This window comes from Emydura macquarii, unplaced genomic scaffold (genome assembly GCF_026122565.2).
Source record: "Emydura macquarii macquarii isolate MOO-44397 ecotype Brisbane River unplaced genomic scaffold, CSIRO-AGI_Emac_v2 contig_2897, whole genome shotgun sequence".
NCBI classification, from domain to species: Eukaryota; Metazoa; Chordata; order Testudines; family Chelidae; genus Emydura; species Emydura macquarii.
Window position 1 is genome coordinate 57,040,300 of NW_027133034.1, and position 18,067 is coordinate 57,058,366.

The 18,067-nt window shown below is 41.5% G+C and overlaps 1 protein-coding gene across 2 annotated transcripts in view; it reads left to right on the forward strand.

The window, feature by feature from the left end:
• Positions 1–18,067, forward strand: part of DEPDC1B (DEP domain containing 1B) — a 51,779-nt gene that overhangs the window by 19,409 nt on the left and 14,303 nt on the right. Inside the window, exons 4-8 of one of the 2 annotated variants that reach the window (XM_067568912.1) lie at positions 3,074–3,201; positions 4,294–4,424; positions 5,358–5,408; positions 11,006–11,146; positions 17,417–17,583. In XM_067568912.1, the coding sequence (XP_067425013.1) occupies positions 3,074–3,201; positions 4,294–4,424; positions 5,358–5,408; positions 11,006–11,146; positions 17,417–17,583 (618 nt within the window). The remainder of the gene's footprint in view (positions 1–3,073; positions 3,202–4,293; positions 4,425–5,357; positions 5,409–11,005; positions 11,147–17,416; positions 17,584–18,067) is intronic. The other variant, XM_067568913.1, reaches the window with a different exon arrangement.

The following is an 18,067-nucleotide window of genomic DNA, read 5'->3' on the forward strand; positions in this document are numbered from 1 at the left end:
GACTCTGGAGAACAGTTGAGGGATCTGTTCACATGCTGCCACACCTTGTCTCCCCTCATCCCCCCTTCATGCTTTTCTCTCATGAGGGTGCACCCTCATTTTGGGAAACATTACCACAACCCATTATACTGAAGTCATGTGTTTATGCTCACCATTCTTCTAGTCAGGGGCTAGATGGAGTTCCTTCTGCTGTTAATCAGTAACATTTCGTAACTTGCCATTACACTAAAACTTGCTTACGGTTTTTGGATTTATCTGAAAAGTAAGATGGCAGAGTAGGACTGCCAGCTTCTCAAATTCTGCTCCTTCTTACTTATTCCCCTTCAAATGTTAGCAGTCAAACATGCTAATATCAATGAAATAAGCTATTATCAGCTGGTTCCTCAAAGAAAGACAAGTCATAGGGATACCAGTTGCTCTTGAATGCAGTGAAAGGACGATCGCATCTTCAATTTAATTCCTTTTTAAAGAACTGCCAAAAAAAAAATCTTGAGTCTATCAAAGACAAAAAGGCACATCCATTTGGAACTTTTGCAGTGAGTGGGAGATTTACTGTGGAGGAGGAGGATTGCAGACTAGCAAAATCAGTTCATGCAGCATCACCATGGAACCATGCCATCAGATCTATTAACTATCCTAAACAAATAAATACACTAATTGCTGAAGAATGGGAGGTCAATCGTCTGCCCAAATCTGTGAAAATAAGGATTATTCCATACAAAGCAGTTGTCATCTTTTAGGCTAAAAGGCTGAAACTTGGAGTAATTAAGAAAAGTTGCTATTTGGTCCCTTCATGCTATCTCTGGTTATTAATATATAGTACCCTGACACTCACCAGTGCATACTGTGTCACTTAGGTTCACAGAGTGACTTCTGTGCAGTTGTGGTCACACAATCTTTCATTCTCTGCTGCTTCAGTTCATTCCTTTCAGTCAGGATAGAAAGGACTATTGACATCCTAGTTTTTGTGAAGAACTAATTTTGATGGGTCTCTTCATTTGTACCTATTTATTTTCATCTTCTGTCTGCATTACACCTACTAGGAGTTGCTACTTGGATCCCATCAGCATGCACAGAGCCACGAAGATGAAGATTATGGACTTGTCTACACAGTGTGGCAAAATGTGTCAGAGGGATGTGATTTGTGAAGCACGCTAATGTGTTGCACTCTAATTGCCCCATGTAGACCCTGTTGGTGTGCTCTAAAAGGTACCCAGTTTGCTGAACATAGTCCTGTTTGAACACGTTAGACTGCTTCATAAATCACACCCCTCTAGTGTGCTTTGCCAGAACCGTGTAAACAAGCTCCAAGAACGACTATCTTACCTGTTTATTCTTTGGGAATTCTTACAACGGTAGGGGTTGTTCTTAAATGGAAGTGTGTGACGTAATACACTCTCCACACTACAGTAGAACCTCAGAGTTATGAACATCAGAGTTAAGAACTGAACACTCAACCACACACCTCATTTGGAACCAGAAGTACACAATCAGGCAACCACAGAGAGAAAAGACAAAAAGCAAATACAGTACAGTGTTAAACATAAACAACTAAAAAAAAAAAAAAAAAGAGGAAAAGCAGCATTTTTCTTCTGCATAGTAATGTTTCAAAACTGTATTAAGTTAATGGTCAGTTGTAAACTTTTGAAAGGATAACCATAACGTTTTGTTCATAGTTACGAACAATCTCCATTCCCGAGGTGTTCGTAACTCTGAGGTTCTACTGCATTATAATAATCTTTGTACCAAATATGCCTTATAAGGTATCATTTGAAAAGTCATAATTTGCTGGTCAGTATTCTCCTGGTAAAATGTGTAGCCACACTGTATGTGAAGTTATAAGATTCCCCTGTATGATAGTTATTAACACATGTTCCAAGTCCCACAGACCTGCCCAGGCAGAAGTCAGGTCTGTTCTAAACAAAGGAAGGAATTTGTGCTTGCGTTAATTTGTATTTAAATAGTAAAAAAGTCATCAATGGGGAGGGAAAACAAAGGAAGTTCAGACAGATGAAAAAAACCAGCAAAAAAGAAGGGACAAACACTCCAAGCCCCTTTTCCTCCATCCCCAATCGCATTCACTGCACCTGAAAAGACACAGGAAGCAGCGGTTGAAGTCTGGGATATGGAGGGGTCCTGACCTAAAGAGTTTGGTCTGTAAGACTGATGAAGGCATGTGGTGAGAAAACTTTGCTTTGAATCTATTGTAGTTTAAGCTAGGTGCCAGTAAGCATTTTATCTTTATTTTTCTTGTAAACATTTCTGACTTTTACACCCCATTACTTGTACTCACTTAAAATCTATCCCTCTGTAGCTAATAAACTTTTTTTATTGTTTTATCTAAACCAGTGTGTTCAAGTTGAAGGGTCTGGGTAACTTCATGTGGGGTAATAAGTTATGTGCATATTATTTCCTTAAAGGAATAACATACTCAATATATTTGTACTGTCTAGAAGAGGATGGATTGTACAGGACATACGTTTCTCAGGGGAGTTCTGGAACTGGGAATGTGGTAGGGGTCACCCTGTAGTAGTTCTTGTGGCTGGTGAGAGCCAAGGTATGGCTGGTTGGCTGCAGCACACACACAGATACATTTGGGAGTGACTTGCATGTTAGAGGCTGTTTGTGAGCAGTCCAGATAGGAGGCTTTACTAGCAAGGCATTGTAAAGGGCACCCTAGGTTACAGGGTGGGGCTGACACAGTTACTCATTGGTCTGGATTGTATCCTGGTATGTCAGAGTATACTTGTACGGTTTTTAGAACCACAGAGAGGCGCTGTTTAACAATGTGCACATAGGGCTGGCGACTAATGACTCCTGAACCACAAGCCCTGCTCTGACATGGGCTCATTCTGTAGCTTTGAACAAATCATTTAACTGAGGCAAAGATGCTTCCAATCTATAAAATCTAAATACTTAAATACTTGCCGCACAGGGATTTTATAAGCATTTATTAATGTTCATGAAGTGCTAAGAGGAAACATGCTATACTGTGTAAGTGCTATATTACTTTAATATTGGAAAAAAATTGGTAGGTAAAGGAATGTGCTCTTCTTTTTCTTTTGTAATCCAGCATTCTGAAATTTGGTTCAAACGCCACAGTATAGCAATAGGAGAAATACCAACATGCAGACTTGTGCACCGCCAAGAGTTAACACAGGCAAATATAGAAGAGATATGGAAATCCATGACACTATCACAGTAAGTGTGTTTTGTGAGTCCCTCTCCTTTAGGCTAATGTGCATAGTAATAATAATTTCACTTTCTCTGCTGCTTCTCATAATTTCACCCTTTCTTTACTGCTATACTGTCATTAGGCCTATGCTGGCTAGGCTAATTAGACTTGCTTATTATTTGACTGTCGACCTGTGAGTTGTGAATAATTTCTTTTGCATTTATCAGTTTTAACAATTTCTCTTTCTACAACACTATATAGCTAATTTTTCTGTATGGGTTTCTTTGGTGTGGTTTGGTGAAATCTCTCTTACCCCTTTCTGTTTCCACAGTGGTAAAATTCAAGTAGCTGTTCTGGAGCATAAAATCCTAAAAATCCCTAATAAGTGCAATGTTTTGTTTGAGGACGCAGGAAATGGAAGATCTGATTAGCTGGGTGCAAAAAACTACAAGCTTCCTGGATATAGAAATAAGCTGTACATTTTTTTAAAGTGAGAGTAATAAAGCATTGGAACAATTTATCATGGGTTGTGTTGGATTCTCCATCACTAACAATGTTAAAATCAAGAGTGGATTTTTCTTTTTAAAATGATATATGCTCTAGTTCAAAAGGAATTATTCTGGAGATGTTCTAGAGCTTGTGTTAGATAGGAGCTCAGACTAGATGATCACAGTCGTCCCTTCTGGCCTTGGAATCTATATTCTATTACTGTAGATAATCCAACGTTAATATCCTGCAGAGAGTGTGTGTGTGTGTGTGTGTGTGTGTGTGTGTGAGAGAGAGAGAGAATTATACTTAATTTTTTCCCCTCTGAGTAAAAAATACAATGGCTGTTTGACAATGCAGGTGAAACTTAACCAATTATCTTTATAATTTAAGCTGTTAATATGACATGTTTTTATAAGAAACTGGATCTACAGCAATGAAGTGTACAGCATGAAAATATGAATGGTCATATAATGTACTTGAAACTGCTTCCAGCTTCTACACAGCAGAGACAAAAACAACAAACAAAGGGATTAATTGAAACAAGTGAACCGCTCCCCATATCAATTTGTTTTTTAATGAATTAAAAAAAAATCAGATCATGTAAGCTATTTATTTCTCTATTTTAACAGTTTGCAAAACATTTTGGGCCTGGATTCTCTGAATGAAGTACTGGATACAAAGCTTGTGAACCCAAAGCATATCATCCACAATGTGTACAATGTCAATAAGCAGGGCATTGTCATTTTGGAAGACAAAACAAGTGAGTGTGCTGAAGGCTTTTATTAAGTTTTAAGCCTTTCTATGTTGATTATAGCTCTTACTTTTAAGGTTTTTTTTTTTTTCCTTTTAAGGCTGTTTTGTTGGCTGCCTTGGGGTCTTTTAAGGCTTCTCTACTCTAGAAAGATTTGTTGCTTTAACTATACTTGTATTGTTAAAGTGGAAATTCCTCCTCTAGCATGGACACATTTATACCTGTATAAAAGTGCTTATCCTAGTATCTAGTATATACTAGTAGGCTATATTTATATAAGGCATGTTTATACCAGTATAACTGCATCCACATAAAGCTCATACCAGTATAAATATATCTGTTAGAAAGACATCTGTAACAGAGTTATACTCACCTTTCGCGAGCGCCTCCTAGCCAAGTATGTGTGCCTGCATTCTCTCTCTCTCTGTTTGTGGTGCGTCTTCAGTGACTCAGCCCTCTGGCCAAATCACACACAGTCTGTATGTGAAATAAAAACCCCTTCCAGGAACACAGTCTGATGGGGGGGGGCCTATCCCAGTATCCCTTGGTTGGTCTTTCTTTCCCTGTAGCCCTCCCTGGGCTCAGGCTCTTAATTAGTCTGGCAGTCTTTTAAATGGCCCTGGTATTGAGTTGTACTCCAGATTTCCCTCTGAGTTGAAATTTAGACATGTTTGTCACTGTTTCATAAACTATTTTAAATGTTATTGTTTGCTATATTTTTCCATAAGATTTGAGTAGTATAACTGGTATAAAATTTGGCAGAAGCCATCTAAGGTAGAGTGTGCTCTTGGAGTAACCCAAGCTACAGTATTTTATAGGTGTCAGAGAACTGTAATCCAAAGTCTGTCAGTAAATGGGTTTAAACTTCTCTTGTATTATGCCAGACTGTTAATGTATTAACTGTTTAAATTCTCATCTCTTCTCCACAACATCCCTTTTAAGCAGAAGAGCTACCTCACTGGGTTCTGTCAGCAATGAAGTGTCTAGCAAATTGTAAGTACATCAACAAATTCTAATAAAAACAAAATTGAAGTAACTTCTGTCTCATTTCACCGAATTAATTTAATTTAAAGGGTCAAAATTATGTCCTCTGATTCATATCCTAGAAAGTAGAGATGGAAAAGATCTTCAGAGTCATCTGGTATATACTCTTGCTGATGCAACATATTTCCTTGGAGTATATGAAACAGTTTTGGTTTTAACTATTTAGCTTTAATTTGTGACAAATATTTGTAAAATGATCCAGTGATCTTTGTTTACGTAGGTGACTAAAAAAATACAATTTTGTTATAGCAGGTATTGATGCATATTCAGATTCAGAACCATATGATATACAGATGGTTCAGCACCTAGTAAATTAAAGCAGCAGTTTAAGTGAGCGAAAATAAATCAAGTTACCAAAAACAAACAAAAAATGACCAGTATTGTAGCGGTGATTGTGAAATGCTCAGGGATACTAGAGAGGCTACAGAAACTGAAAACCCAATAAAAATGGGGGATTTCAGCTATCCCTATATTGACTGAGTATATGTCACGTCAAGATGGAATGCAGAGATAAAATTTCTAGACATGGTTAATGACTACTTCTTGGAGCAGCTAGTCCTAGAACCCATAAGGGAAGAGGCAGTTCTTGTTTTAGTCCTAAGTGGAGCACAGGATCTGGTCCAAGAGACGAATATAGTGGAACCGCTCAGTAATAGTGACCATAGTGTAATTGCTATAAATTTAACATTCCTGTAGGATGGAAATTCACCACACTAGCATTTAACTTCAAAAGGGTAACTACACAAAAATGAGGAAGCTAGTTAATTGGAAATGAAAGCAAACAGTTACAAGAATGAAATACCTGTAGGCTGCATGAAAACTATTTAAAAACACCATAATAGAAGCTCAAATTAAATATATATCCCCAAATAAAAAACAGTAAGAGGACCAAAAAAAGAGGCACCTTGGCTAAAAAAGTAGAGAAAAAGAGGCGGTGAGAGGTAAAAAGACATCCTTTAAAAATTGGGAGTCAAATCCTACTGAGGAAAACAAAATAAACTCTGGCAAGTCAAGTGTAAATGTATAATTAGGCAGGCCAATAAAGAATTTGAAGAGCAAGTAGCAAAAGATATAAAAGCTAACTGTAAAAAATGTTTTAAGTATATCAGAAGCAGAAAGCCTGCCAAACAGTCAGAGTGGCCAATGGACAATCAAGGAAGACAATGCCGTTGCAGAGAAGCTAAATGAATTCTTTGCATCAGTCTTCACAGTGGAGTATGTCAGGGAAGATTCCCGCATCACCGCCATTCTTTTTAGGTACCCATTCTATGCCTGCTGAACATCTGAGCCTTATCAGGAGGAGAGAGAAATGGATAAGAAAGGATATGTTCTTTGAGATCCTTCCTTCATCTATGGTTCCTGACCATGAACACAGGGCTTAGAGGGGTCATATGACCTAACCATGGTAAAGGACTGAGAATGGAGAGAGCAGTTGCTGCAGGAGAGGAAAAAGGACTGAGAGGAACACTAGGAAATGCTCTACGACATCATGGGTTTGCTCAGGTAACAAACTCAGATGTTGCAAAGCATTTAATGAAAAGACCCAGGATTCAGTTGTCTTTTCAAACTCAAGGTCAGTGCTCCCTGACATAAAAGATAGCAGCATGCTGTACATCCTTACCCCTACCACTCCACTCTGATAGATAACAAGGAGAACCATAGCTATATTCCAACCTTTGAAAATCCCAGGATCAGCCCACAATGCAGCATGCTGTAATAATTTTTATGTACATGAACATAAATGTTCATTGTTCACTTGCATTTTTTACTGGGCGTTTTAAAGTATGGTTCACTCTGTTTGCATTGCTTAAAGGTTTGTACTTGTATGTTTGCACTTTAATTTTGTTGTCTGTTTCTCTATTGAGTGCAAAGCTCTGTTTTTTGGAAACTTTCAGTATATTAGCTTACATCAAGCATTATGGATGCATTACATAATTTGATAATAGGAGGCGGTAACCTACCTATATTTAAGCTCCGTTACAAGACAGACAATTTTGTAAAAGCACAACTGTACCGTGGTTGACAAAATGGTCTTTTAAGGCCTTCCTCAGATGTACAGCTCTACAGTTGGCTCTTCTAATAGCCTTGGGTCTGGCTATTCAAATTCAGCAGACAATTGGTCCACCTTGCCCCTCAACCTTGTGGTAGCTTTTCCCTCTTCACCTCAATGTGCAGTTAAAATTATAATAATGTTTTCCTCACTGAGAGCCAATTTAGTTAGTAAACATCGCCACTGACCTTTCAGTCTACCAGAAGCACATTCAATGGCCATTCTGTATCGGCTGAGTTGGTAGTTGAATCTTTCTCTGTTGCTATCAAGGGTAGCCTTTGTATGATTCCATGAGCAAGAGGTAGGCTGAGTCCCTCAGAATCACTATTGCATCTCAACATTGTCATTGTGAATGTGCTTGTTAGTGAAGAATGTCTCTACCTGCAGCTTTTGGAAAAGTCCTGTGTTCTTAGAGATGCAAGCATCATGTGCCTTCCCTGATCAGCACACACTGATATCAGTGAAGTATCCCTGGTGATCCACTAGTGCTTGTGCAGCCACAGAAAAGGTATCCCTTTCTGTTGATGTGCTTGCTGGCAAGGTGGGCAGGTGTCAGCATATGGCTATGCATGATATCTATTGCCTCGTTGCGGTTTGGGAACCCCACTGCTGCAAATCCATCCACCATTTCCTGCACATTTGTGAGAGTCACAGTCCTGTGCAGTGGCGTACACTTCATAGCCCTTTATACTTAATGACAATGGCCTCTGAAGTGGATTTTTCAACTCCAAACTGATTGGCCAGTGACTGATAGCATCAGGCATTGCAAGCTTCTAAAATGTGATCACCATTTGCTTCTCCATTGTCAATGCAGGTCTCATTTTTGTGGCCCTGTGCTGGAGTGAGCTTAGTACACAAATCCAGGGAAGTGGCCTTTCACTTCCCAAACCTGTGTTACAATGTGATTCCACTAATCAGTGCTCATTTCTTGGGCTCAGAAACAGTCATTCACTGTGAGGAGCTGCTCCATGAATGCCAGTAGCAACCTGACATTCTATTTGCTGTGTCCGTCAGCATCCAGTTATTGTGCATGAACATCTCCGTATCTTCCTCATTGCATGCTAAGTTGTAATAGTACTCATTCAAGTTCTGCAAACACAGGAGAATCATGTGTCCTGTATTAGCAGAGGTCATTATAACTGCACTGACCTCTGTAGGATCCATGCTTCCAGAGAGATAGCAGAAACCAAAAAGTGGTGTGTGGGACTGGAAGTTTTTAAAAAAAAAAAAAAAGGGGGGGGGGGGATGCATAAATTATGGGATGGAGAAAATGGCATCAATGGAAACTTAACCGCTAGCTGCCAAAAATTGCTGGCATCCCACAAAATACTGTGAAAATGTCCCATGAGATGTTGAGCTGGATAGCAGCACAGAGGAGGGCACACTGGGATATGCTTCATTTTACATCCATACAACTATTGATGTAAGTACTCACAAGCGCCAATGCAAGGAGCCAGGTATATATTGCATGGGTGCTTGCACAAAAGTTGGCGGCGTATGCTGATGTAACTTGTGTTGACTGAACTTTGTAGTGTAGACATGGCCTTAGTTTGGTAAAGTTCTAAGCAAGAAAAAATGAGGGGATTATGATTAGGGGTGTACTTCAACTGCTGAGAAATCACACAGTTTTTGTGGGTTGGTCACAGCATAAATAACAAATTTCGTGGATGTGTTATGCCTTGACCAACTCACGGAAAATATTTGATTTCTCCACAGCATTTCTCAAACTCGGGGTTCTGACCCAAAAGGGGGTTGCAAGCCTGTTGTGAGGGGGGCATGGTATTGCCACCCTTACTTCTGTGCTGCCTTCGGAACTGGGCAGCTGAAGAGTGAAGGCTGCTAGCTAGGTGCTTGAAGACAGCACTGCTGCCAGTGGCAGCAGTGCAGAAGTAAGGGTGGCAATACTATAACGTGCCACCCTTCTGCACTGCTGCTGGCACAGTGCTGCCTGAAACTGGGGGGCGGGAGAGCAGTGGCTGTTGGTTGTGCACATACTTCTTAGGGCAGCACCACCACCAGCAACTTCATAGAAGTAAGGGTGGCATGATATGATATTGCCACTCTTACTTCTGTGCTACTGCTGGTGGCAGTGTTGCCTTCAGAGCTAGGTTTCTGGAGATCAGATTTCATGGTCCATAATGTGATTTTCACAGTTATGAATTTGGTAGACCCCTAATTATGATAAGTGTTGGGCAACCTGAGCTACAGGCATAACTTATAGCTCTGCCTTTAATACGTACATGAAGTTTGGTGACCATCTTGTCTTTTAAAAGAACAGAATATTTTGTTTTGAGGGTGTTGCTTTGAAATGTGAACAGCATGTAGGATGTTGACAGTTTGTATGGATCACATATGTCTGAGGTTCAAATTTAGTGACACCTGTAGAATTACATAATCAGTGTAACCCATCAAGGATCAAATAAATGTCTGTCTGTTCACTGTTTGAGAGCTAAGGCTTAGAAAAGTCTGTTGCTTTGGAAGTGTGTGTACTGATTACCAAAGTGTTCCTAGCCATGGAAAGTAACAAAACATTGAAACTTAAATCAGGAAATGTTACCTATTGTAATAAAATATTGTTGCTGTGTGTTTGAATATTGCCCATCTATATGATTCAGTACCTTCATGGAAAAACTTTAAAAGCAGTATAGTATTTATACTTCTGATGTGATTCCTTTTCTTAACAAAAACTAAGCCATTTGAGTTCCATATTTTTGCAGATGTCTGTCATAAGCAGTCCCTGTTTATGTTCAAGAAGCACTACTACAGCCAACTAAATTTAGTTAAGAAAATATCAGCCTTTTGTTTTCAGTTTCTTAAATCTGATATTTTTTTCTCCATTTCATTTAATTGGCTGTAGTAGCACCTGAAAGTTCAGACAAAAACTGCATATGTCATCAGAAAAGCCTGGGAGAGGAAACCACGGCAGAGGTACAAATATAAACTCTGCTTTAACTTTTGTGAGTGAAATTACAGAGTACATTTATATAGGTAACACCTATTAATGAATGTATTCTGAAAATAAAAATCATATCAGTTGCAGTTAGCAAAACATTAATCAGTATTATCTCTTTCCTGCAGTTCCAGAATGACCTTAGTAGTTAGTATTCCTATGAACACACAATATTTGGAGATGAGTGCTTATACTGTCTGAAATCTAATTAAGTAACAACTTCAAGAATGCATCTCTCATTGCATAGCATTCTAGTACTACTGCATTTCAACCAAGTGCTGCAAAAGTTGAGAGTAATATTTTGTTTAAAAGAAGGTATTGTGTAGAGTAGTAAATAGCAAGGAGTGGACTCATTTTAAGGACGGTAAGAACTGTATAGGTACCGTACATGTTTCGTGTTTTATGTCTATTTTCACTAGATTAGTTGCAATGTGTGTAACTACTACTTTGAATAATTAGTTTACATTTTTCCCTTTTGAAATTTTCCTTGTATTGTCTAGAAATGAAAATAGGCGATCCTGGTTTCAAATATATTTCTTCTCTTAGGGCCCAGTTGCTCAGATCTGAAGCAGCCTACATACTTAGGATTTGAAAGAGATGTATTCAAAACGATAGCAGACTACTATGGCCAGATGAAGGAGCCTCTACTCACATTTCATCTTTTTGATGTTTTTGTCAGTGTGTTAGGTAAGTAGGCTTGTAATATAATAAATAGAATAATTGTGAACTGTTGTGAGTCTTCCCCCCCCCGCCCCATTGCCCCCAAATTATAAAGATTTAACAAATCTCATTTTTTTGACCTGTTCCTTCCACTGTAGTTATAGTTATCAAAATATATTTAAGCATTAGACTATTCTAAAACAACAGTGTTATTGTTGCATACCTTCAGTTGTGTTACGAGGCAGGAGGCTGAAGACCTTTTTTAATGAATGACATTTTAAGGCCTGAATGATTTAGATAGTTAAATCCTACTTTCAAAAGAGACTCAAGCTCTTAAATCCTATTATTGACATTCTCTCTGTGCACTCAATATACATTTGGTTTTTGCATGCTTTTCTTATTGGCTAGTATCAAATTCTCTGTTTAAAAAAACCTATTCAATTAACATTTTTCCCTGTTTCACATACTTTTTGTTTCTGTGTGGTATTGTATTTCACTTCACACAGCATTGATAGGATTTTATTTCGCAGCTGCAGTAATCATCCTTCTGTTTGAGAGAGTTCGCTCTTCTTGGAGCAAACAGACACAAGGCTCCACAGCCTAAAGGACTCCAGAGCCACCCTCAAGTCCCTGGGTCTCTATGCCATGCACTTTGAGGAAGCACTTCAGGCCCCAACAACCAGCCTGCTTCTTGGCTCTGCTGCCCCATTAAGACCTGTTCAAAAAGCGAAGCAGGGGTTAAAGACGCAGACGACTGCCCCCTTCTGCTTCAGCCTCACCACCTGGCCCTCCCAGATACTCAGGAGGCTCCAAACTGAACTTTTGATGGGGCTCGAGGGAGTTATCCACATCTCTGTTTTCAGAGGCCACAGAAGGTTTCTCAGGTTCCCACTACCAGTTTACTGTCTTCCCATTTGGCCTGTCAGCAGCCCCTCAGGTCTTTACGAAATGCATGGTGGTAGTGGCAGCCTTCCTGAGAAGGTGAGGGGTGGAAATATACCCTTACCTCGATGACTGGCTGATTAAGGGTCAGTCCAAGGACCAGGTGAAAGCCAGCATCCACCTTGCCCAAGCAATCTTTCGAGCACTGAGCCTGCTGATAAACAAGCAGAAGTCAACACTCATCCCAGTACAGAGGATAGAGTTTACTGGTGTGGTGCTCGATTCTACCTGGGCCAGAGTCTTCCTCCCAGAAGCCTGCTTCCAGTCAGTGGTGTCACTGATATCGCAGGTCAAGGTCCACCTGGCCATGACAGCCCGTTTCTGCCTCACACTATTAAATCATATGGCCATGTCCACATACGTGGTGCAGCACGTGAGACTGTGTCTCAGACCCCTTCAGACTTGGCTGGCTTTGGTGTATGTATCAAACTGTCATCATTTGGACTTAGTGCTCATAGTTCCCGCCCTAGTCCTTGATTCCCTCAACTGGTGCAGGGACCCCCAGTCATTAGGCTTGGATGGTCCCTTCCTCAGGCCCTAACCCTTGGTATCCCTTATCTCGGATGCATCTGAGCTAAGTTGGGGGGCTCACCTGGGGCACCTCAAGACACAAGGTCTGTGGTTCCAGGAGAAGCTCTGCTTACATATAAATGTCAGAGTTCAGAGCAGTCCACATAGCATGCACGGTGGTTTTTATCTCACATTGCAAGCAAGATTGTGTGATTCCTCATGGACAATATGGCAGCCATGTTTTACATCAACAGACAGGGAGGGGCCCACTCTTCCCTCCTGTGTCAAGAGGCCATTTGCTTGTGGGAGCAGATCTTTCATCATGAGTGGTCCCTTCGCCCCGACATCGCCCCTTGTAGACCTGATCATGAAAAGGCAGAACAGGAAATGTCATTGATTTTGCTGTTTGCATGGCTGCAGCGTGGACTTGCTCACAGATGCCTTCCTATTCCCTTGGCTAAAGCAGCTGTTTTACGCATTTCCCCCCATTTCCCTCATGCACAAAGTCTTACTGAAGGTCAAGTGGGACAGGGTGAAGGTTATTCTTATAGCCCCCATTTGGCCATGCCAGCACTGGTTTGGCACATTATTGGTTCTATCAGGACTTACCCCAATGCCAGGTCCGTTCCCCTCCTGGACCTGATCTCACAAGATCACATCCCAATGTTCTACCCAAGCCTCAGCGCCTTCCACGTGACTGTGTGGAAGCTCCATGGTTAAAACCTGCAGAGCTGGCCTGTTTGGAGCAAGTTCATCAGGTTTTACTGGGCAGTAGGAAATCATCTATTAGAGCTACCTGTCTCACCAAGTGGAAGCATTCTCTGTTTGGTCATCCCATCAAGGCCTCTCACCCGCTAGGTCAGCTGTCTCAACACTCTGCTGGAGTGTCTGCTTCAGCTGAAACAGCAAGGCCTAGCTATTTCGTCTATTGAAATACACTTAGCAGCCATCTCAGCTTTCTACCCTCCAGTGGATGGCCGGTCAGTTTTTTTTGTACGAAATGTCCATTCACATCCTCAAGGTCTTAGAAAGGCTATACCTGCATATCTGGTCCCCATTCTTCCGGGGACTTAAACCTGGTCTGTCAAGACGCATGGGCTCTCCCTTTGAGCTGCTGTCATCATACTTTCTGTTGTACCTTTTCCTGGAAGGTTGCCTTTGTGGTAACAATTACCTTAGCCAGGACGGTCTTAGAGATTAGGGCCCTTACTTCGGAACCCCTGTACATGGTGCTCTTAGGACAAGGTACAACTTCATCCCCACCCTGCATTCCTCCAGAAGATGCTGGTAATCAGGCCATTTTCCTACCAGTTTTCTTCACACTTCTGCATCAGTAGCTAACTCTACCGTGTGCTTCACATCATCCTCCATCTCCACTTCCTCACCCACTTCTTCCCCATCTGAGTTGAGTCTGCTGGCTACTGCCTCCAGTCCTCCCCCAAAGTATCCATGGGGCTCTTGGCAGTGGAGGTGAGATTGCTGCTGAGGATGGTGTGCAGCTCTTTATAGGAGCAGCATGTCTTCAGCGCTGCACCACAATGACGGTTGGCCTCCCTTGCCTTCTGGTACACCTGCCTCAGCTCCTTGATTTTATTACGAAACTGCTGAATGTCCCTCTCGTGACCCTTCCCGTGCATGCCACTTGCAATCAGGTCATAGGTATCAAAAATCCTATGGCTGGTGCAAAGCTGGGACTGCACAGCCTCCTCTCCCCATATACTCAGTAAATCCAATAGCTCCAATGTGCTCCACACAGGAGAGCGTCTGGTGCGTAAAGCTAGCATGGTCAGCTGGGAAGATGCTGTGTGAACTGTGCATCCTGAGCAAACAGGAAGAGGAATTTCAAAAATTCCCAGGCCTTTAAATAGGGTTGGGGCGCATACCAGTGTTCAAACTGCAGACCAGAGCAGTCATGATGGGCATTGGGGGCACCTCCTGGCAGCCAATTAGGGTGACCTAACCAAGCACGGTGTCTACACAGATGTTGCGTCTCTCTAACTATGTCACAAAAAGCTCTGTTGCTCGTCTTTGTGGTTTTATTTTGTTGGCATAGCAGAGGAATTATATCATAAGGAAGATCATTTCAGTATGTACACCTCCACTGTTTTTGTCGACAAAAGCTGACTTTTGTTGACAAAAGTGTGAAGTGTAGACAAGGCCTTATACAAGCACTGTTTCACTTATTCCAGTGCACCAGAGTATAGGCCCTTTTTGTCATCTGCATATAGATGCACAATAGGGAATATATTATCTGAAAAATTCCAGAATGGGTAGAGGTTGTCACTATATTACAGGATTCTGGGTAGATGTCCCCAAACTGTTTAACAGCCTCATTTCTGGGAAATGTTTATGCCATTTTTGGGTTCTCTTTCATAGTATCTAAGAACTCTTGCTCTTTTAGGAGGAATATATTTCACCCATGTTCAACTTAATTTTCTCATCCAAATAGTATATCTACATGTTTTGGGATTTTTAAACTTGAGTTAAATTGTCAGAATCTAAGGATTGACTTCAGTAGGGGCAGGATTTCACCTATAGTCTGTTCTCTTCTGCAAATTCCCTAATATTTGTTCCCACACTCCTGAACGGTCCCTGTGTAGTGAGGCAGAGTGGCCTGCCTCCAGTTCAGAGGGGGTTAAACTCAGCTAACCCCAACCCACATCCTCTGTAAGAAGAGCAGGGGCAGGGCAGGAAGTATAAGAGTATGACTGTGCAGCACAGTTGGGTCTGGACCAGGAAAGGAGGCAGATGTCCCTCACAGGGAACTGAGCCTTCAGCTGAGCTTGTGACCTGCATTGGGGAGAAAGGGCAAACCACTGCTCCATGAGACGGAAAACCCTGGAGACAGACTGGAGGAAGGACCGCCTGATTGTGAGAGTGAGAGCCAGGTCCCAGTGGCGATGGAGCAGCACCAACAGGAGCCCAGGGAAACACGACTTTGGTCCTGTTGTGCTGCTGGTACATGAGACGGTGACTGAACGTTTCCCTGCTGGACCTCATGGTGGGATTGCCTGTCACTTCTAGAACCCAGGGCTAGGACCCGGTGGAGCAGCAAGGGCCTGAGTCCCCCTATTCCTGACCTTGTCCCTGTGGCTGGTTGAGCACTAACCTTTAGGCCAGAAGGCTGGAGATGCTGACTGTTTTTCTCAGCCCTCACCTTAGGAGGCCTGAGCCATAGACTCTGCTTGGTTGCTCCAGCTCAGAGGCTGGAGCCTGAGACTGTTTAAGTGCTCAGCCCCACCCTTGGAGGCATGAGATACAGACTGCCTGTTCATGTGCTGAACTCAGACCCAGCAGGGCGAACTGGTAGTGGTGCAGTTGTGTGACCGCAAGCCAGGCTTGTGACTGCTTCACCTGGCGGGCGTACTGATCCCCTGCCATCACCCAATTCACCACAACTCCACTCCAGACTGAATTAGTAAACACGTAATTTATTACTTACAGTTAGAACTTATGAATGAACTCCAGTACTGACCATCTGGCAGTGCACTGTCCTTTTCAAGCCTTGGAAATATTATTTCATATCCCAGTTTAGGCTTCCTTTTCATAAACAACAGAGTTTGACATTCTCCCAATCTGATCTCACTGCCATCGTCTCAGCAGCCTAGCTCTCTATCATTTGCGATGGACCAGTTTCGAGAGTCTGGAGAGGTTTTTCTTGACAACTTCAGCAAGCCTGGGCCAAACCACCTCTAGCTGGCTGTCTCCACACTTCTGCCTCAGTGGTCCCCCTCCTGTTGCTGACTTTTTCAAATGAGCATTCCAGGTGGCTTCTAGCAACCCAATGGACCCTCAGAGTCCTGAGGTGTCAATCCACTAACTCACTTCCACCCACATATTTCACCTCCCACGTAGCTCAGAACTGACATAATATAAACCCAATATGTAGCCTAATGTTCTCCATGCTAAGTGGCAATTTATTCAAAATATCTAAAATTGTTGACGTGTAAGTCAGGGCAGGTCTATACTGGGAACTTACATCACCCTAGCTATGTCTCTCAGGGATGTAAAAGATCCACACTCTGAGAGATGTAGCTCTGCCGACCTGACCCCCGATGCAGGCAGCACTAGGTTGACAGAAGAAGTCTTCTGTTGACCTACCTACTGCCTCTTGGGAGAACTGCTCCTCTTGGTGTAGGTAGCGTCTACACTGAAGTGGTGCAGCTGTGTCAGTTTAAGTGTAGACATACCCGAAGAATGGCTTTTTCCAAAATATTACTTCCCAGGTTAGCTCAGTAATGAACGTTGAATCCTTGAGCTCTTTGCCTTTCAGGAGTTTATTACTAGGGCTGGACTGAGCTTAAATCTGTTTCTGTAGTTCTAATGGGTATAATCCATGTTCCAATGCTTGGTCTTATAGCTGTTGTTGATTGATTTGGGCATGCTATTTTTGGTTAGATTCTCTAGATATTCCTTTAATCTTCACTTTTTCATTTGATGGCATTTGATTAAATTGCAAATGTACCTGGGGCTGATGGCTATGAAGAGGCAAAGTATTAGATGTGCTGTGACTGCTCCTTTTGTAGCCATAAATACCCATATAGTGACTTTTCCCCTTTCTCTTTCACATCACCGGGCTGGGTGGCAGTCACGTTTTCATGTTTCATTTTCAAATTTACTGGAAGGAAGTTACATGAATTCCTGAACTAGTACATAAGGGGGAAACGTGTAAGTTCAAATTGTATTATTGCTCAACTTTGTGCAATGGAATTCTGCTAGGGAATTGGAGAGGTAGGAAAAATTGGAAAATAGGCTTTAGATACGTCTTTTAAGGTTTTTTTGGAAAAAACTGTAACTAGGAAAGATAATTAATTTAAATAAATCTTTCAAATCTTGTTTAAACAGGCCTGTTGCAGAAAAACAAAAAGGCCATTGAAGCACTTCGGGTTTCCTGTCTTCTGCTGCCACCGGAAAATCGGAGAAAGCTGCAACTACTGATGAAGATGATAACAAGGATAAGCCTCAACAAAGATCTGCCACCTCTTTGTGACACAGCTGGGACCAGAACACTGGTATGCATATTTCTAATGTGAAAAACCTAGCAAGGCTTATGAAATCTTGAAACAGCATAGATGAAAGATTCTTGTTAATACATACAAAATACAATACACTTTGGAAATGTTAGCAGATGAAGTTCAGTTGATTATTTCAACCATATAGATAGTGACTGATGAGAATGCCATTTGGAAGTTGGAAGTTCTCCCTGTTTTCATAGAAATGGATAACACAGTCATGAGTTGTAACTCAAATACTTGCTCTTCTACAGCATCAAATTTGTTTAAATTGAATTGGCTGCTGTACTTTGAGAACCTTTGGTGCCCTCTGGGTGAAACCTTGACAACCAATTTTATTTATAAATGATTCTCCTGAGATACCATATTTCTTTTTTATATTCTAACAGTTGAGGAAAAACTCCCATGGCTATGTTACTTATGTTTGAAACAACAATTAGGGGCCATTACAAATTATTACGGTTTTAATATAGAGTATCAGATA